The 21,008-nt window shown below is 36.7% G+C and overlaps 2 protein-coding genes and 1 pseudogene across 5 annotated transcripts in view; 1 reads left to right on the forward strand and 2 right to left on the reverse strand.

Annotated features, from left to right (window-relative positions):
* The window catches only part of frmd3 (FERM domain containing 3), a 51,980-nt gene extending 45,882 nt beyond the window's left edge, over positions 1-6,098 (reverse strand). Inside the window, exon 1 of the mRNA XM_055168047.2 lies at positions 5,697-6,098. Within this exon, the coding sequence (XP_055024022.2) occupies positions 5,697-5,801 (105 nt within the window). The 5' untranslated portion in view covers positions 5,802-6,098. The remainder of the gene's footprint in view (positions 1-5,696) is intronic.
* A 1,899-nt stretch (positions 6,099-7,997) lies between these two features.
* On the reverse strand, positions 7,998-19,198 carry gkap1 (G kinase anchoring protein 1). Of its 4 annotated transcripts, none has more exons than XM_055168413.2 (12): positions 19,042-19,198; positions 18,256-18,490; positions 16,397-16,558; positions 15,983-16,060; positions 14,849-14,978; positions 13,006-13,034; positions 11,872-12,024; positions 11,676-11,762; positions 9,197-9,260; positions 9,046-9,116; positions 8,642-8,719; positions 7,998-8,406 (listed from the first exon to the last, which is right to left on the reverse strand). In XM_055168413.2, exons 2-12 carry the CDS (start codon positions 18,481-18,483, stop codon positions 8,365-8,367), a joined length of 1,122 nt encoding a protein of 373 aa, XP_055024388.1. In that variant the 5' UTR covers positions 18,484-18,490; positions 19,042-19,198; the 3' UTR covers positions 7,998-8,364. The 4 variants fall into 4 exon arrangements, with proteins under 4 accessions (XP_055024388.1, XP_055024389.1, XP_073723615.1 ...); XM_055168414.2 differs by having other exon boundaries at positions 18,256-18,537; positions 19,042-19,184; XM_073867514.1 differs by having other exon boundaries at positions 18,256-18,484; positions 19,036-19,177.
* Positions 19,199-20,241: 1,043 nt separating this feature from the next.
* LOC141363906 (rho-related BTB domain-containing protein 2-like) lies at positions 20,242-20,773 on the forward strand (annotated as a pseudogene).
* Positions 20,774-21,008: the final 235 nt, after the last annotated feature.

Raw genomic sequence — 21,008 nt, forward strand, 5'->3', positions numbered from 1 at the left:
TTTTAAATCGCTCTCGCGGAACTTTGACGTCATCAAGCTGTCGGTTCTTGCGGAGCCGTATGAAGTCGAACAAGCCTAATGAAAAGTGTAACAGCAACAGCACGCTTATGCGTGCTGGATGCATTCACGTCCGCTGGGAGATTTGAGAAATGTTCGTAAAAATCAAACAGTGTAATGTTTTCAGCGGGGTGGCATCACTTCGTGGAAATTTGCCACCCCAAATAGCCCTCTGGCTCCGCCACTGGAGACCAACAGTCTGTAATTATTTTGTAATTATCATGTTATGGCTGATACTTTATAGGCTAATATTGAGAAATCTATATTTAGGGTTATTTAATGCAAATGTATATTGAATTGAGAAGTGTTGAATGGGTTCTGCGGGCTGCTGTATGCTATAACCGTCATTTTGAACTGATAATCTTAAATTGATTGCACTTTAATTTTAAGTTTATGGTTTATGTCAGTGAATACGTTAAATAAACAATGATAGTTAAATTATGGATTCAAAATGCAAAATTTAAGTCATGATTGCTTGACTTTTTGATTGCAGTGCTCCCTTTGACTCTCCTCTGCCAACCTCATTTCTCCTCGTATTTCCTCTCTCTCTCTTATTTCCTCCCCTTGACTATCCTCTGCTCTCATTGATCTCTGCTCATGTTTTATGGTTGTTCTTTTCAGTCATTCGTACAAAAAACATCAACGAACATGAAGGAGGAGTATAAGAATAGCATGAATAGTGCTATTTACAGTCTCTGATGAAAGAATGTCTCCACCACAACATCACCTCCTTTTTGCTCTTTTTTAGACGTTTATTGATGTAAATAGTGAATGAGGGATACATTTCTGCAGATGGGGCGAATTGGATCCGGTGCAATACAAGAATAGAAATCTTAAATCGATGATCTATCTTCTGTGTTTTGCAGAATAGCAAGGGCAGCATGTGGTGAAGTTTCATTGTGACTAAAGTTATATGACCCTGCTTGTGACAACCCAGCTTTAGTCATTGATTTACTGCTTAATTTGAAGACTAATCTTATCAGAAGATTATAAGACTTTCACATGGATATTACAGGCAGGGTCACATATGTCAGTATGTCTTGATAACCTTTAGAAAACTAAGTAATGTGGCAATAATATTGTAGTGGTAAGCTACTATTAAATTATTATACCATGGTACGTTAATATTTACTGTGGCGCTAAATATTCATAAACTATTTTACATGACACTCCAACAGTAATTTAAAGAGCCCTATTGCATGCTATTAGTGTCCATAGTAATAAATGCTATCATTTATATTAATATATAAAAACAATTACTAAGCAAATAAAATTTAATTCAACAAGTTTTGCTTGTTAGAGGTCAACTGATATACTGGCTTTACCATAGAATCGGTGCACATAGTTGCTTTCTATAAGATAAAATTGAAAGTTTTTTGAAAATAGGCTCATTTTCCAGCTCCACTAAAGGTAAACATTTTATTTTTACCGTATTGGAATCCATTCAGCAGATCTCCGGGGTTGGCTGTACCACTTTTAGCATAGCTTAGCATAATCCATTGAATCCGATTAGACCATTAGCATTGCACTCAAAAATTACCAAAAGTTCTGATATTTTACTAATGATATTATGCAGTGTCCGAAAATAGTCCCCTGCTATTGAAAGTAACCAAGGGGACTATTTTCGGGTGCTGCGTAATATCACTACACCTGCTGCAGCCATGTTACAGCAGCAAAGTCCTTGATTATTACGTCAAAATGAGAGTATAGTTCATAGCTATATCAACTTAGGAAATTGCAACTTTTAATTTTTTTTTCTTAGTACACAATGTAACTACAAAAGCGTCAACTTTTAAATAGGAAAAATATCAAAAGTCCTTGGTCTTTTTTGAGCGTGATGCTAATGGTCTAATCAGATTCAATGGATTATGCTAAGCTATGCTAAAAGTGGCACCGCCAGACCCGTAGATCGGCTAAATGGACTCCAAAACGGCAAAACCGCAATGTTTAACTCCAGGGGAGCTGGAAAATGAGCCCACTTTTTTTAAAAAAGTGAAGTTTCCCTTTAAATGGGCATGGCCTGTTTGCCTTCCTTAGTAATCTGTATCTGTCAAATCCACTACACTTTCAGACAAAAAGTATAAAAGTTGTCACTTGGACAGTACCTTTTAAATAGGTCAAAAATGTACAATTTTGGTACAGATATGTAACTTTGAGGAACCAGTAAGGTACCTGTAAACCTTTTAGCTGCAAAAGTGTATTTTTTGAAAAGGTATCGCCCCAGTGACAACTTTTGTATATTCTTGTACCTTTTTTCTTAGAGTGTACAGAGCTTTTTAACAACTTTTTAAATGTTTTAATATTAAAAAATGGCTAGCATCAAGGCCCTTTCCTAACCCCACCTTTAAACACAATTGGGGTGAAAGCAGAGCATAAAAAACACACAAAAGAAATCATACAAATCTATGTGAATTAGACACCAATTCTTTAAAATGTTAAACAGTTATGAATTGTTATGAGAACAGATGTTTGCCTTTTATGTCTTCAAGAGGCCCTCACATGTCTATGTTGGTTCTTTTCTAAATGACTTTATTTTAACTATAGCTTTACAAAACAAAGTTTCTCTAAGCAGGGGCTTAGTGCCAGCATTTGAGGCACATGAATGATGTAGCAGCATCACATAAGATCATGATCCCCTTGAATAATACACGAGATATCTTTCCCTCAGACACTGAGAATACTCTAGACATCCACACACTCCGGCCAGGAGTAAGCAATAATACAGCACTCATCTCGTTTAGTTTTACTTGCTTTTTAATGATGGGATACTTTTTAAACAAAACAGGTCACTTTAGCCACTAGCCAGGCCGATAAACAAACACAGACTGGAATTTAACTTCTGGCCAGGTGCGCAACGCGCAAGCGTCTGATAAAAAGTCTTTCGTAAAGTGACTGAAACGATGCATAAAGTATAGGGTTGTCTTTTCATGAATGCTCAATAGGAAGTACCTCTGCATTTTAAAGGGGACATATCATGAAAATCTGACTTTTTCCATGTTTACGTGCTATAATTGGGTCTCCCGTGCTTCTATCAACCTAGAAAATGTGAAAAATAACAACCCAGTAACTTAGTTTTGGTAAACCATTCTCTGCAAGCATGCATGTGAAAAATAGCTTATTCAGATTTCGTTCCTGTTGTGACATAGAAAGCGGTTCATATTACAATGCCATTAAGTGCAGAGAGAGAGAGAGAGAGAGAGAGAGAGAGAGAGAGAGAGAGAGAGAGAGAGAGAGAGAATAATTGAAAGCACAATTTATAATTTTAACAAACCACCATTATGGTGATCAGTGTTTGTGTTTCACCAGCTTATTGGCACACCCAAAAATTACAAAGTGGCAATTTTAACATGTTATAATATCATTATTTGTGGGGTATTTTGAGCTAAAACCTCACATATGCACTTTGGAAAAAGTCTTGTAACATGTCCCTTTTAAAAGAAGCTTCTAGTTTGTTGTTTCCTATTAAGGGATACTTTTAAATATGAGGGTCATGTTAAATTTACATTTCATTTTGTTCTCTCAGAGAGTTTCATTCATTAAAGTCAAAGTATGCAGACATGGCTTATAAAAGTATAATAATAACAGACTACAACTATGACCTACACTGTGCAAACGACACAAGAGACACAAATTCACCATTTCAAACTCCTCGTAGCTGATAAAAAGTAAGAACCGAGTGCTTTTAACATGTTAAAGTGCACGGATGAAGGTGCAGCCTTTGTCTTTGAGGATGGTCATGAAATATGCAGCAGAAATCCATCACAGAACAAGAAACCATTAGAAGCTCATGACTTTCTGAAATATTTATAAGACCAAACAGAATTCTCCTTCTTTTAGCTCAAAGTTTATAAAACAACAAATCAACTACATGAAAAGAATGAGACAAGAGACAAGTCAACAATGTCCGTTGCTATCATTAGTAGACCAGCGTGAGTCATCGGTTACCCAGAGAAACTTCAAAACTTTTGGCTGACCTTTTTTTGCTGATCTGCTTGTGTTCAGCTTATCCTAGACAAACTGCAATCTCCTATCCTAAATTTGACTTTGTTGTTTTGGTTAATGCTGCTTGTGTTTTCCACTAACAGGTTACTAAGTATTAATAAGCAGTAATTAGGAGTATATTGAGACAAACGTAGTTAATAGTTAGTTAATAGTGAGAATTGGACCTTAAAAAGTGTGACCAGAATCATTTATGTACATTTATATGATTTATTCAGCCGTTTCAAGTCTATCTTTGTATCATTTATTAAATAGGATTTAGAAAGTAATTATAACTAATTAAATACTTTTTGGAGAGAGTAATTTGTACAGTAATCTAATTGAAGATGTAATAAGTAACTTATTTTATTTATGAAGTTTTAGCTCAAAATACCCCACAAATAATGATATTATAACATGTTAAAATTGCCACTTTGTAATTTTTGGGTGTGCCAATGAGCTGCTGAAATACAAACACTGATCACCATAATGGTGGTTTGTTAAAATTATAAATTGTGCTTTCAATTATTCTCTCTCTCTCTCTTTTTAAAAGTATTTTTTGAGTAACTTACCCAACACTGGTTAGTAGGAAAACAAAGAAAATTTCCAGAATTTTTTTTCTTTTTAGTACACTCTCAGAAAATATGTACAAAAGATATCACTGGGACAGTATACCTTCTAAAAAAATCTCCTAATTTCTAGCATTTAGGTAGCAACATATATAGCAATTGTAAGTCGCTTTGGATAAAAGCATAATAAAAATGAATAAATGTAAATGAAAAATGAATAAATGTAGATATGTACATTTGACAAATCAACACATACCTTTAAGGTACTAATATGCACCCTTTAGGTACAAAAGTGGGCTTTTTGAAAAGGTACCGCCCCAGTGACAGCTTTTGTACCTCTAGGTAAGCTATTGTGGGAGCTATTCTTATATCATAAAATGCTAAATATTATAAATAATTTAAATAAACTAAACACTGTAGCTTTGTCATTGCAATGCTGCAGATTTCTGCTAGAAATGTTTTACCTTTTTAAAACTTAAATAAATACTATTTTAAATAAATTACTATTTATTATTATTTTTATCGCAGGAATTTAATTTTGTAATTAATTTAATGTTTAATAGAAAGCTAAATAGACAGGTTGTTTGTTTTTATCCATTATCCATTAATGGATTAATTTACTTTGTCTTATTTAAAAAAAAAAACACTTTTATGACTTTTAATATGCTGATTGAGAATAAAGCTGCTTACAGTAAAACACATCACACAGTTGAAGATGAGAATCAAACGTGGTGCCTTGCATCAATCGTTTTCTCACATAATAAAGAAACCTCGTTTTTTACACTATATAAGCCAAATGTTTCAAAATGATAAATAAATTGTATATGAATCAAATTCATCTAGTACAGGCTAGAGAATACACAGAAAGTCAAGGGCGTAACTTATAGAGGCTACAATGACGGTAACGAACAAACCATGACGAAAGCGTCATCACTACCGAGGCGTCTGCCACATAAACAAGCACGATTATACAAAATCACTTCATTTAACACTCGTTGTTATTTCGACATGTTTTAAAATCGTAGCTAATAAAGAACACCGCGGAATCACAGATCGCGAGCATACTGACGAACACGCGCTCTCGTAGGGTACCTGGATGCTGCACGCGATCTCGGAGTCGTCGAGCAGCCGAATCGTGCACTGGACCTCCTGCGGGAGAGACGAGATGCTCGGGCTCCGGAAACGAAGCATTTTCATGGCTCACGGTTCCGCATAGCAAAGCAATGCGCATTCGGTGCCCGAGAGGTCGTTGTGTCGGTTACGCGTCGCTTATGTTGCCACTCGCCAGCAGGAGAGATGTCACGTTACATGACCGGGAGAACGGTCGATTCCCCTTTTCTGCCCCCCACCCCCCTCATGAACGCGCGCCTCCCTCCATCAGTTCAGTCACATCACCGACGTCAGCGGCGCTTCACCTGTGACAGTATTCTTACACATGATGCGTTGCCATAACAACGGCACTTACTGCGCGATATTTTCTTAACTTTCCTTCCAAATTATGTTATTGTAATTACTGTAATGAACAATAATACATTAATAATGATACATATGAGATGATTAGGATCCTTAAACGTTATTATTTTCACATTCACATCTAATGTTGAAAATATTTTATAAAATACTTACAATTAAAATACCATAAAGAATAGTGTATTTTATAACTCTACATTTCTTTTTTAACCATTCTAAACTGGCGGACTTAAAAAGCTTAAAAATGACACAAAACCTCTAAAATAAGCAATCAAATGAAACAAACAGTGAAAAAGCTTTTTGAGACATTTTCCTACAGTAAAACCACAAGACTAACATGAGATTTTTAAAATGCAACTACTTATATTTTGGTGGTATAGTTTATACCATAGTTTAGCCAAAATAACTGGTGTTTTGATGGGGGATTTTCATCGACAGTTGTTAATAAAGTTTACATTTACTCTCAAATGTGTCATATTCATGTTTGAAGATTAAAGGGATAGTGCACCCAAAAATAAAAATTCTGACATAATTTTCTCATCCTCATGTTGTTGAAACCTTTGAGGTTTTTTTTATTTATTTTGATGAACACAAAATATATTTTGATAAATAATGGTAAGCACGCAGTTGACCGTACCCATTGAATTCCATCATATTTTTTATCTCTACTATGGAAGTCAATGGTTACCATCATTTATCAAAACTTCTTCTATGTTCATCAGGGAAAAAAAGAAATTCATACAGGTTTAAAACAACATGACAAAATGATCATTTTTGGGAGAACTATCCTTAATAATAACAAAAGTGAAAATGTACATTAACCCTTGCAGGGGACTTCATTACTAAAAATTAAAGACATGTCTACGGCCTAGTTTATTACTGTCATATGCCAAAGCATCTAAGTGTAAAATCAACCCATTTATTTTCAATTAATATAGTTTTACTTAGCTATTAAGATATAGAACAATGACCAAGTTCATTCAAATTTATAGAATTATTAAATTAATATTGCCAAATTATTTAGTATACATATATAGCTTCTTTAAAGACATTCACCTACATTTTTACAGTATCATTGGAGGGATATGATGCTGTATAACATTATACCACAGGTCTGTTGAATGCTTTATTCTGATTGTTCGAAAAATGTTCCACGGGTGTTGATTATTTTTCTTTAAACAGTACACCTCACCTGTCAAATTTCTTAAAAAGGGGACATACCATGAAAATTTGACTTTTTTCATGTTTAAGTGCTATAATTCAGACCCCAGTGCTTCTATCAACCTAGAAAATGTGAAATTCTCTGCAAGCATGTAAAAAACCGGTCATTGAAATTTGTCTCCCCTTGTGATGTCAGAAGGGGATAATACCGCCCCTTAATCTGCACCACGACACTGCCATTCAGTGCAGAGATCAGCACATTTGCATTTAAATGGACACAAAAATGACACATTTTTGCTCACACCTACAAAGTGGCAATTTTAACATGCTATAATAAATTATCTATATGATATTTTGAGCTAGAACTTCACATATGTCCTCCGGGGACACCAAAGATTTATTTGACATCTTAAGTTTTGTGAAATGTCCCTTTTAAAAATAGCCACCAAAGCAATGTTTTTAGTAACTGTAATCGACTCCAGTCCTTTAATAATTATTCTTAATCTAAATTAGATTAAACTATCATGCTGCATTACCCTCGGGTGTGCATTATTTTCTTATAATTCAACGCCCATCGTCAATTAATCCTTATGTAAAACATCATCTGGAATATATACTGCCACTAATTGAGACTATAATATACAGTAACATACTATATAGTATAAGAAAGTAGTTCACATGTAAACTGTTCATTCCTCAGTACAATACATTCGGCATTACTCCAAACATTATAGACTTTTTTTAACTGAAAATAAAACAAACTTTGAAAAAGTAGATAAGTCTCTTTATTTAAATGAACTCAAGATTTTAAGCATTTTGTTCAGTGCACAGAAATGTGGTAGATTCATTCTATATTTTCAAAATTGTGGCACTGACAAATGTGCATTCATTCCAGAAAACTAAAACATAAGACCTTACAACAAAAATAGGACTCTACCAGAATCCTCTGTGATCAGGATAACATAACCGGGTAGAAACAATAAAAGGCGTTACAGGATGGTGGTAGTTTGCTTATGGGGCACTGCTTAAAACAGGAGATGATACGCTTATGTATGTGTGAGACTGTATATTAGTAGGCCGACACATCAGCTGAAACATTCAAGCTGTCTATGACTTTGATATGAAAAGTTCATACATCCCCTTCTGATGCCTTTTTTCCTTTTCGATTCCCCTGTAAAAACAAAGATCATGCACAAATTGTCAGTGAACATCATTGTTACACTTAACACAAAAACTAAACTAAAATCTAAATGCACATTTGATGTACATGTTACTCAAACAACAGGTAAAGAAAAAAATGAATGGACCGTCTATAAATTTAAAAGCTTGCTTTGTCCTGAATGTTTCGGTGCCTAGGACTCCTATCTGCACACAACTAGTTAGCAATAATAATAGCCGGTCATCACCTGATGTTTCGGTTGTTCTGACTGTAAGCCTTTCACCTTTGACCTCTCCTGCTCTAGAGCTGTGTGCAGTAGCGTCACCTAGAAATGAGATATCACAGAACCACAACACTATCAGTAAATCAAAAATGACTCTTTCCAGTCTGTAAATATTTAAAGAGTTTGTTTCCAAAGTCTCTTTTTTTTTATTGTGCATTCCAATAAATATTAATTTATTTAAACTGCAGTTGGTTTGTTTTCATAAGTAATCATAGCTAAAAAAAAAAGGCTGCACAATAAAACTCAATAAAAACATGATAAAAAAAAGTAAAAACAGTTACCTCATTTTGAAACCAAACGGTTCATTTATTATATGTTTATAATTATTTATTTATTCTCTTCTTAACTGAATGAATGCACAGACACACCTGTGAGGACAATTCCTCTTTAATGTTCAGGAGCTCCTCCACCTGCAGTAAAATTTCAGCTTTGTCCTTCACTGAATACAAAAAGCAAATTAAACACCAATAACCAGACTTTACTATATCAGTACTGTTGTACTGTAGTATATGTACTTACTCTCTCCCTGTTGAAGCATTTTAAGCAGCTGAGAATTTCTGGCCTTCACTTCTTTATATCTTACCTGCACAAGTAAAAAGCATTAGTAAAAAGTCTGTCAACCTACTTTCACACTCTTTTTCGAGAAGAAATTAAGTTTTTTGAGGAAAACATTCCAGGATTTTTCTCCAAACAGTGGACTTTAGAGGACCTCAATACTTCACAGATTCAATGCAGTTTAATATTGCCATTTCAATGCAGCTCCAAAGGGCTCTAAACAATCTCAACCGAGGCATAAGGGTCTTATCTAGCTAAACGATTGTCATTTTCAAAAAAAAAAATTAAAAAATGACTTTTAAACCACAACTTGTCATCTTGCACCAGCCATGTGACACGCCATTGTGACCTTACGTTTAAGTAATCACATCGAAAGGTCATGGATGATGTATGTGAAACTACGGCCCAGTGTTTTCAAGTGTGGAGACAGAGGAGCGTTCAGACGTTGTTTTATGAGGAATCATAACAATTAATGTCTTTGGTTACTTTTTTTTGTTTAAAATGGTCTGCAAGTGTGCGTTTCACATATGTGATGCTTCAACGTGATTACTTCATACGTATTGGTCATGCTGGTGCATCACACGGCTAGTGTAAGACAAAAAGTTGTGGTTTAGAAGTACTTCTTTTATTTTTTTTTAAGAAAACAACGATCATTTTGCTAGAGAAAAAAATCCTGGAATGTTTACCTCAGAAAACAAAACATTACTTTTTCGACTGAACAAAGAAAGACATACCGTATTTTCTGGACTATAAGTCACACTTTTTTTCATAGTTTGGCTGGTCCTGCAACTTTAATTAAAAACTAATTCATACTGACTAACATGAACCAAAAGAAAACATTACCATCTACAGCCACAAGAGGGCGGTATGTTGCTCCTGTAGCATACCCCTAAAAAAACTGAAACTGAAACATTAACTTAAAGACAACGGAGAAAGACTTAAACAAAATGGCCCCAAAAAGAATAATAATTTTCTAAATAAATCCGACTTAGTCCAGTGCAATTTTTTCCTCTTCATGACGCATTTTTTGACTGATGCGACTTATACTCCTGAGCGACTTAGTCTGGAAAATACGGTAAATATCTTGGATTATATAAGGGTGAGTAAATATCTGGATTTGTTTATGAAAGTGGAGTAATCCTTTAAAACTTCTTAAAATACTCCTATAGACGGTTTCATCGGACGCACGTGCGGTGACGCGATACGCATTTGGTCCGAACTGTACTTTCTCGGTTTCTGTTTGTCTAATGGTCTGACTAGTTGCTAAACTGAACTCTTGAACAAATACCTTGTTGAAAATAACTAATGTTTTGGTTTTTCTAGGTAATCTACGTGTTTATTATTTTGCTTGTTATATAAATGAACTACGTTTAAATAGGGCTGTAACGATTTGTCGTGCAAATGTGCGTTTTCTCAATTAATGAATTTGAATGAATTACGGTGAAATGCTGCCACATCCAAAAGCCAGGGGGCGCTCTCGTGCAGAAACACCCTTTGTGCCACAGAAGTAGTAGTATTACAAACCTTATTCCAAGAAATGTCTACAGAAATATGTATATCGCCGTTCTTCAGATTGTTTCAGGTATTTTCATGATAATTAAGAATATTTTGAATGATTTTGTTTAACAAGTGTTTTTTAAATGAACAAAATGACTCAGACTCATAATGATTTTAGATTGATAACGGACTTCTTACTGACCAAAACGGCATAGTACACACACAAGCTGCGCATGAAACACAGAATCGCGATGCCGTTTCGATTTTAGACAGGTCTTTTTAATGGGACATGCGATATATCGTTACAGCCCTATGTTTAAAGTACTTTGTTGTTATTTCTTTTTAGCGAAGTTTACCGGAAGTTACGTGATGACCACGAAAGCCGTTTGTTTATGTTGTTACTGCTGAAACCGTCTATACCCTTTTAATATGCAAAGAAAACTATATATTCTCCCGACTCACTACCAAAACATCCCTCAATGTTTGGATCACAACAAGCCCAACTGGCTAAACCAATGGTGTGAATTAGGGTTGGGATTGTGTTATGCTGAACAATGGAAGACAACCACAAGATCTATATGAAATCCAACTGAGCATCTGTGGGATGTGCTGGACCAACAGGTTCGATCCACGACGGCTTCAGGACTGATTATTGCAAACATCTTGGTACCAGATACCAAAGGACCCCTAAAGTAGATCATCATCTTATGTGGGTGGGTGCGGTTTGGGATGTTATGTTATTAGGCATGTATAATGTTTTGGCTTATTAGTAGCCTATATAAGAAAAGACCAATATGGCCATTTTCAGTGTTAATATCTAGACACAACAAAATGATGGGAAATTCACAAAACTGCGGATGATGCCGTTAGTAGACACAGAAATGACCTATTATTAGCTAAATTTATTCACTTAACGCTTCTACTGAATATTCATTTCATCTCTTACCTCCCATTGTGAAACTGTCTTTTTCAATTTGTCAATTTCCTTGTCTTTCTTTTCCAGTTCATATTTTAACTGCTCAGTTCTCACATCCTGGGTTTATGGAAAAAAAGAAAACAAGATTTGTTCAAATTCAAGAGATCCTTCAGTTTTTCTTTGCAGCTGGGTCAAGGACTGTGAATGACTCATTATATTGCCTAACCTGCTCTTGCTCTGAGGACGTGTTGACCTCATGACCGGCGCTACTGCTGAACTGCTCTCTGCGTCTGTCACGCTGAACGATTTTGCTCACATCATCCTCCAGACGATTAAAGAACTTCTCATCACGAAGAGGAGGGTTCACAAGCTTTGAGTCCTGCATGATAACAACATAAGAAACTGATTATTAAACATATTCCAAAAAAGTCTCTCTCGATTTCTTTAGAGTTTTTCGTTTACACAGATGTATGACGGCTAAACAACATACAGGGTTTCCACACCTTAGTTAACTTCAAATTCAAGAACTTTCCAGGTCAAGGACTAAATGTGGGGACACATTTCAAGTGAGAGCAAGGTTACATGGTGTTACCTTTTAAGATACATTGTTACAGTTCCCTTTCGAGGGAACTCACGGTGCGTCACTGCGGTGATACTTTGGGGACGCCTCCAGGGGTAAGTGCGTCTGAATGTGTATATCAAATTCAACCAATGGTGAGGCTTAACGACAAAGACAGGTTGACGCGGGAGACAGGAAGTATATCACTATCTGAAATATTGCCAAAGACGGCGTTACAGGGACGCAGGAAGTATGACAAGGGAGACGCAGCGTTTCGTTCCCTTCTCAGGGAACAAGAGTAACATATATGTAACCCGAGATGTTTTCATGTGTCAAACACAACTATGCAAAAAAGCATTTTGGTATGAATCAACATTTGCACACAGAAGATATAACCATTTAAACGAACAGTTTAGAACGTGTGCTTAAAAAGTCTAGAATGTTTATGATATTATCCCACACTACACAGGGAATAATATGGATTTTTTTTCAAAAAAATCTTCTTGCATAAAATAAGCATCAATTCAAGCACTTTCAATGACCTGCATCCATGTATGTATATTTTCAAAAACTTTCCAGGGCCTTGAATTTTTTCCCCCAGATTCACAAACTTTCAAGGATTTCAAGGACCCGTGGGAACCCTGAACATAACTGGCCCCTGTCCCTAAAAGCCAATTTACTACCCTTTTTTTAGCCTTAGTATTCTTAGGACATAATCATATTCAAATGTAATCTTCCTCAAATCATACTTCAAATTTATGATAAATATAAAGAGACTTAAACACGCCTAAAGATACTCACCTCTCTGTCCGGCCTTTTATTCTGCTGATCTGCAACAGAGAAACTGAGTTAGAAAGGTCTCTCTTTCTCTCTCTCTCTCAGCAGTACAGTAAATGTAGCTTTATTTCCATTACCCTTTAAATTGCACAAATTGATATTGTAAATTGAAAAAAGCCAATGGAAACTTGCAACTTCGCAAAAACACATATATCATAAAAAAGTTTTTACGCTTGCATGATGTGGCTTTTCAGACAATTCTAAAAAAGTTGTATTTCGCAAACTGCAATGGAAACAGGTAGTGATGCACCGATGTATCGACCGCCGATATTTATCGGCCGATATTTGATGAATTTGAAACCATCGGCATATCGGTAATAGCATGAGAAAGGCCGATACCGATTGTTTTTTAATTAACCGCATAAAGGCAATGAGTTGCATGTCTGTTGTTCAATTAAAATGATTTAATGTTCTGGTGTGCACTATACTTAAGCACCGACAGAATACCTTTGTTGTTATTATGGACAATAAAAGAAACAGACAGCACTTTAGTGGGGGAAAAGAAGTCCAACTTTTTTTGAAGTTGCAATAGCACTGGCATTATTTATGTTTATTAAAGAAATCCATTATATGTAAAAAAGGAGTTAATGTTGTTACTAAAAGAAATGCTGAATAGCAAAAACCACCTTTGAAGGTTGTCATGCTGTCTTATTATATTTGTTTGAGCTTAATTTGTGCCTCTCTTATTATGTTGGTCAGTTGAATGTTAATTAGATCCAATCCATGTTCAGTAAAAATTATTTAATGCAGAAATAAACTAGCTAAAAGACCAACTGTATAGTATTGTATACAAGTGTTTAATATCGGTATCGGCCAGAAGTTGTCTGTTTAAATCGGTATCGGCCCAAAAAATTATATCGGTGCATCCCTAGAAACAGGTTATTCGCATTTTCAAGTCACATAATCAAAGATGCTGCAGTATGTACAAAAACCTCCCAGAAACACCTCAATACGTGTCTGCTCCCAAGTATAAGAGACTTTCCTTGCCAATAATGTTTGGATAACACTCCTACATCTCAAATAATCTACTATTACCTCCAAGAAACACCTATACGTTGCTTTCCTTGGCATTAATGTTTAGATACTCCTGCGTCTCCTTCAGTTAAAAATAATGATGTGAAGTAAAACTACCAACATCTGTCAACGTGATGTTTGTAATGACTCGCAAGAGGAAAAACTATGTTTTAGTTGCATATCATCGGTTAATGGAAACACCATAATTTTATCGACATTTAGAAAATCTTGCATAAACACAGTTAGTGAGTTAGAAGGGACCCTCCCTCTCTCTCTCTCTCTGTCCCTCTCTCGAGACATTTTGATGCTGGGAAACCTACAAGTGCAGCTTGTAGTTGTTAAACTGAATGCTGTGCACAGAAGAAGGAATGCAGAGTTTTTGATGCAGGCACTAGCAGCAAGGGCATTAAAACAACATCAAACCCCATATATATGGTAAAGACAACCACAAAGGAAACAGCTAGACGATCAGTCCCGTGGGTTTAATGTTTGCTACGTCAGAATTAATTCTGTAAATGCATTTCCATCTCCCATTATTCGTAACTATTTTTCGCATAAATCAAAAACCACCTTAAGCGAGTGTAAAAACTTTTTTGCGAATTAAGGGATTTTTAATCAAAATTTGGCATTTCCATCACTCATTTCTGATGCGATACTTCAAAATGCGCATAAAATCATGGGATGGAAACATGGCTACTGATCCCTCTCTCTCATATAGAGCAGTACAGTAACAGTGAGTTAGATTGGACACTTTGTCTGTCATAAAGTAGTATAAACAGTGCAGCACTCTCACCCATGCTGCCCTCCTGCTGGAAGTCTTTTAGAGACACAGTGACGCGTTTGTCCTTCCCTTGTTGGTTCTTCTTCCGGTCTTTCTTACCGCCTGTCTTGGTCTTTGGTGACGCGGCCTCTGTTTTCTCATCCTTTTAAGGAACCACATTAAAAAGTATGCTGTTAAAGGCCAAACATAACCAGCAAATGCCACTTCGAATCCCACTGGTTCTTGCATGTCTTGTGGGGCAAAATAAATGACAGCTAGTCACAAGACACACAAGAACTAATGAGAATCGATGTTATCGATGTGCTGCCACATTTGAATTTACAGCACTGATCTCTATGTTTTCAATAATACAAAACGTATTCATTTCTTAAAGGGGACATATCATGAAAATTCAACTTTTTCCATGTTCAAGTCCTATAATTGGGTCCCCAGTGCTTCTACCAACCTAAAAAATGTGAAAAAGATCAACCCAGTAACTTAGTTTTGGTAAACCATTCTCTGCAAGCATGTGAAAAAATAGGTCATTGAAATTTGGCTCCCCTTGTGATGTCAGAAGGGGATAATACCCCCCCCCTTAATCTGCACTATCTAACCACGAAACTGCCATTTAGTGCAGAGATCAGCTCATTTGCATGTTAAAAGACACACCCAAAAGTTATCAGTGGGTTTTTTAGTTAGATCTTCACATATATACTCTGGGGACACCGAGTGCTGCTTTAGACACTGCTGCAGTATGAATCCTTTAACTTGTTCAAATCAGCCCCAAATTATTGCTGCAAACACACAGTTAACGTATGCATTAACTGAAACTGGACTTAGCAGTCATGTCTGAAACTGCCAAATGTAGCATCTATTTACATATATATCTATGGTCGCAGGTGGTGCAAAAGAGTGGAGCCAGGGACTACTTCACATATTCATGTCTATGATTCCTGGCAAAAAGGTGCATATTCGTAGATCTGTGCATATTATAGCTGTATTCAAGTGGTTTCTAAAGAAATTATTGTCACAGGATAAACTTTTATTTATGCTATTATGATGCTAAAAGATTTAAGTGATAAAATCATCAACTACATGGAGACAAATCCTTATGTCAGAATAAGTATTTGGATAGTTTGGATAAAGGTGTTCATACGATTATTTTACCTTTTTCTGTTCCTCAAAATCCAGCTTACTTAACATCAACGCCTTCTCCAGATCTGCCTCATACAAGTCACTTGTCAGCTGTAACAAACACACACAGGTTATCCAAAGAGTGAAAAGAGTAAAGTAACATGAACCACTTTCACACAGTGCGCTGATCCCATATAATTGCCAAAGTTAATCCCAAGATGGAGACCTAGTAATATTGCTGGGATCTGTCCCGGAGTGAATACAACCCAGGTAAGGGATGTTGTAGTCAGGATGTGTGAACGGATTCACAGATCACAGAAAATCAGCAGCAGTGTGAATGAATGAAATTTAAAACATTCCGGGACACATTATCAGCGTATTTTTCGGAAAATAGGAAAATGGTAAAAGGGCTATAACGTCAAATCCTGGGGTTCCCTGGGAAAGTACCTGCTCATCTCTCTGTTTCCAATCCTGCCAGTTCTCCTGTGGTGTGGCGCTGTGCTGGACAGTTGCCGGGTTCAGCAGGTCATTCGCTAAATCTGATAGTGTCAGTGTTGAAGGGGGCGCTGCAGACCTCTGAGGGATCTTCTTAAAGGCAAGACTCCTAAGCTACAGTGCAGATGACAACAACATACTGTAAAATTTGGAGCACATTATGTTTTTAATGTCAGGGTTAAGAGTTCCAAGTTGTGTCACGATATTTTTATTGTTGTAAATTACATAGGCGTCGGATCCATTATATGTGGCTGAGACAAGACCAATGATATCAGACCCACTAACTTTTTCTCAAATTTAGCACATGTCTGTTCACAGTCGGTCAGGGACTATTTTTCCAGCGGAAGGAAGGTTTTTGGTGCATTTATACATACTTTTTGCTTTAAAGAGCACCTATTGTCCGATTCACAAGTTTACATTTTCTTTGGTGTGTGTGTGTGTATAGTACATGTTAAAGGACAAGTTCGGTATTTTACACTTAAGGCCCTGTTTTCAGATTGTTTATGATGAAATAGAACGGTTTTGACTTAAATTTGGACATATGATGCTGGCCCGATTTTCGGGTGTTTATTGTATCACCTCCCACCTCTACAATGGCTTTATAGGTGCACTGGAACAATCCTTTCTAAAATGCATTAAACTTTTGTTTAAAAAAGACGTGAAACTCAGCGAGTGGTCAGGGGTGTTCACTGATATGCTCACACAAAAATGGCTGCAAAAGATGCTTTCCAACAGGTGTTTTAGCATTCGTTGTAAACTTGTGGACTTATTTTTCCAGACGCCTCACACCCGTATATTCTTCCGCTTAGAGCTTGAATAATAGACACTCCAGCCCAGGTGGTGGCGCTAATCCGCCTTTGCCAATTGCAAGAATACAAACAACTCCATTTCTGTTCCCTGCGGCGGAGTAATACCGTACCTCACAGCACATCTAATACAAGTCAATGGAGTTGGACAAAAACTACGATAAAACCTGTTGGAAAGCATCTTTTGCAGTGATTTTTGTGGGGGCATATCAGTGAACACCCCTGACCACTCAGTGAGTTTCACGTCTCTGTAAACAAAAGTTGAATGCATTTTAGAAAGGATTGTTCCTGTGCACCTATACAGCCATTATAGAGGTGGGAGGTGATACAATAAACTCCCGAAAATTCTCGGGCCAGCATCATATGTCAAAATTTCAGCCAAAACTGTTTTATTTCATCATAAACAATCTGAAAACAGGCCTTTAAGTGTAAAATACCGAACTTGTCCTTTAACAATGCAAAAGGTACAAACCCCAAAGTAAACAATGACGCGAGCTATTGTCTCCAGTGTAAATCTCTTTTCTTGGACTACAACAAACACACAGATTGTAGGCAACTGTTTACATCCTGGGACTGGTGATGTAGACAAGACCAAAATTTTTATAATTCCTCCTGCTTTTGACTCACAGACCCTTTAAGTTAACTTCTGTTAGCAACCGAATCATTCAAACATGGTAAGGAGCGTTACATTTCCGGCTGATTCGTAGGTATTCAGGCCAATCACAACGTACAGACTAGCTGGCCAATCAGGGACAGAGCTTTTCAAATCCGTGCGTTTCAGGAAGAGAGTGAAATTTGGAGCTACAAAAATGTACGTTATGTGAAAAACACTGTGATTTTATAACCATAATCCACACGAACATATTGTATTATAACAAATACACATAATACTGTTGTTTTTAGCAATGATATAGGTGCTCTTTAATATTTGTATTGTTTGGTAAGACCTTTTAGTTCAGTTCATATGTTTAGTTTAACTTTTTAGTGTCAACTACTAAGCATCACCTCATTGGCTTCACTCTGCTGCTGTTCCTTCTTTCTTCTCTTCTTCTCTTTCTTCTTTTCATTGTTTTGGTTGCTCTTCCCGCTAGAGGACTTCCCCGAACCGGGCTTTCCTACACCGCGTCCCACTTTGGGCTTCCCTGCATCCGAATCAGAATCCGAATCGGAGTCAACTTGCAGCAAAGCGAAGCGGGACGCCGTGGTAGGCACTGAGATCATAGCCGATGTCATCCTGAACCTGCCAGTGGGACGATCAAGACGGGAAAACTGTTATTTATACGGTCTCTATGATTCAAACAGACAAACATTGAACATTAAACACAGCTGTAAATTGGATTGTATAGACTTCCAAAACGTAACTGTGTTTCATATAAACCTATATACTTGATAGATATATAGTAAATGGTAACGGTAATGGTTTAGTATCAATTTAAAGCGTGAGTGAATTCAATGAGTACGCATAATGATGTCTTTCAGGCTGTTAAAAACAAGTTAGCTACCTACCCAGTGGACATCTCCTAGTGAGCATTAGCGTTGGAACATTTGCATCGAACATTCGCAGTGCCCTTTTATATCTAAATATGTTGTTGTCTAAGTAGGTACCTTCGTGTGTTTTAAACAGTCCCCTGTTTTAATTTGTGGCTAGCTCATACTTTTTAGCTCAGCAATGCTAGAAAAAACACGCGTTGTATCTGTGCTATTTCTCACGAACAGGCTTCATCATATATAAGACATGCTACGTGTAAACTTGATCGAGGTGCGTTTATAAGGATCTAAACAAACTTTCACCTGGTTAAAGTGGCTGTCGGTATCCACGGATTTGACAAACTGCAACAATAGACTAAAGTATGGCGGACTGCGTGGACATTACAATTTGAACAGAATCAAAGAGTGCTCAACGACTGTTTTATTGTATGCCAGAAGGGGGCGCTCGTTTGCTCAGAAAACCTAATTCCCTTTAAACCGCATTCCAATCTCGACATGTTTTTTCACTTATTGTATACATTTGACCTTTTAAACGTATAATATATTTAATCTATTAATTCGGACCATTTCATATACCTTATAGACAAATTAAAACCCACCCAATAATCTCTATAAATATCCTAAAGATGTTCATCCAGTTGTTTATCGAGTGATCACAAATGACTGTGATTGGTCCATCTTGGTTACGGATGAGAAATGTAACAGCTATCACGTGACACCACAAATTACGTATTATTTTTTACAGGGATCTGCATACATAAACAGTTCCACTAAGAAACGTAATAAATATTGTATTAATGATCAAAAATGAAAATTAAAAATATGAGCACCTTTATTTAGACTCATGTCACCTCACGTATCAGACTGGACACGACGTCTGTGAACCGCATAGCCCCGCCCATTTTGGGTTTGTTGTTTACTGATATACGGCGATCTAGCCGATTACATTGCATCTGTAAACGACACAAATCAATGGTGTAATACTAGGCTTGTTCAACTTCATGCGGCGCCGCAAGAACCGACAGCCAGATGACGTCAAAGTAACGCGCGAATGAATCAAGAAATCAAATTTCGTCTCGCTCTCGCGATACTTTGACGTCATCCGGCTGTCGATTCGTGCTGCGCCGCATGAAATCGAACAAGCCTATTCTGTCTAGAGGCTTCCTGAAATTAATAGAAGGATTAGAGATGAATGTTAATATTATTTCCCCGTCATCAAGGCATCAAAATGTGTAAAAACACAACACAAAACGTAAGCTGAAAATGTTTAATAGATTTTACTTGCAGGAGGAAAACCTTGGGGTCAGTCAAGATGGGAGAATGGTGGACAATTTGCTTATACGGCAGTCATGGGACTGGAATATATTATTTATGTAACTTAAATAACTTAGTGTGGTTAGATCTTTTTTTGCTTTAGTCATATGCATCAGTGAGCTTAATGCTCACATTTCTTTATTGCATGCTTTGAATAATTAAATGTCTGATTTCTTTGTAAAAGGCCTCATTTTATGGATTCTGACATGGACTATGAGAGGCCTAATGTCGAGACTATCAAGTGCGTGGTGGTTGGGGACAACGCAGTTGGACAGACTCGGCTCATCTGTGCCCGGGCCTGTAATGCCACTCTTACACAGTACCAGTTGCTGGCCACACATGTGCCCACTGTTTGGGCAATGGATTAGTACAGTCTGCCAGGAGGTGAGAAATGTCTGAACCTTTGTTGTAATTTCCAAATAGTATTTTAATATAGCAATTATTACCGTATCTAAACAATAACTGCCTCGAGAAATAAAAAAAGATACATTTTTGAAAACATTTCCCTGCATGTGATAGTTATGTTTCTCTGGTCAGGTTCTAGAAAGGTCCAGGGATGTGGTGGATGATGTCAGTGTGTCTTTGCGTCTCTGGGACACCTTTGGCGACCATCACAAGGACCGTCAGTTTGCGTGTGGCAGGTGAACTTTCCATATCAACTTACTTTCAACTTTTGACAGCACAATTGAGTTTCAATTTCAACAAGCCACCATTATGGCGATCGGTGTTTGCATTTCGTCAGCTCATTTACATTTTAAAGGACACATCCGAAAATGGCACATTTTTGCTAACACCTACACACCTGGCAACTTTAACATGATAAAATAAATTAACTGAGCTAAAACTTCATATACGTACTCTGGGGACACCCAAGACTTATTTTACATCTTAAAAAGTCTTGTGAAATGTCTCCTTTAAGAGTATAGACCAGTGGTCATCAACACATCTATTGCGAT

Source organism: Misgurnus anguillicaudatus, chromosome 5, assembly GCF_027580225.2.
Source record: "Misgurnus anguillicaudatus chromosome 5, ASM2758022v2, whole genome shotgun sequence".
In the NCBI taxonomy this organism is placed as follows: domain Eukaryota; kingdom Metazoa; phylum Chordata; class Actinopteri; order Cypriniformes; family Cobitidae; genus Misgurnus; species Misgurnus anguillicaudatus.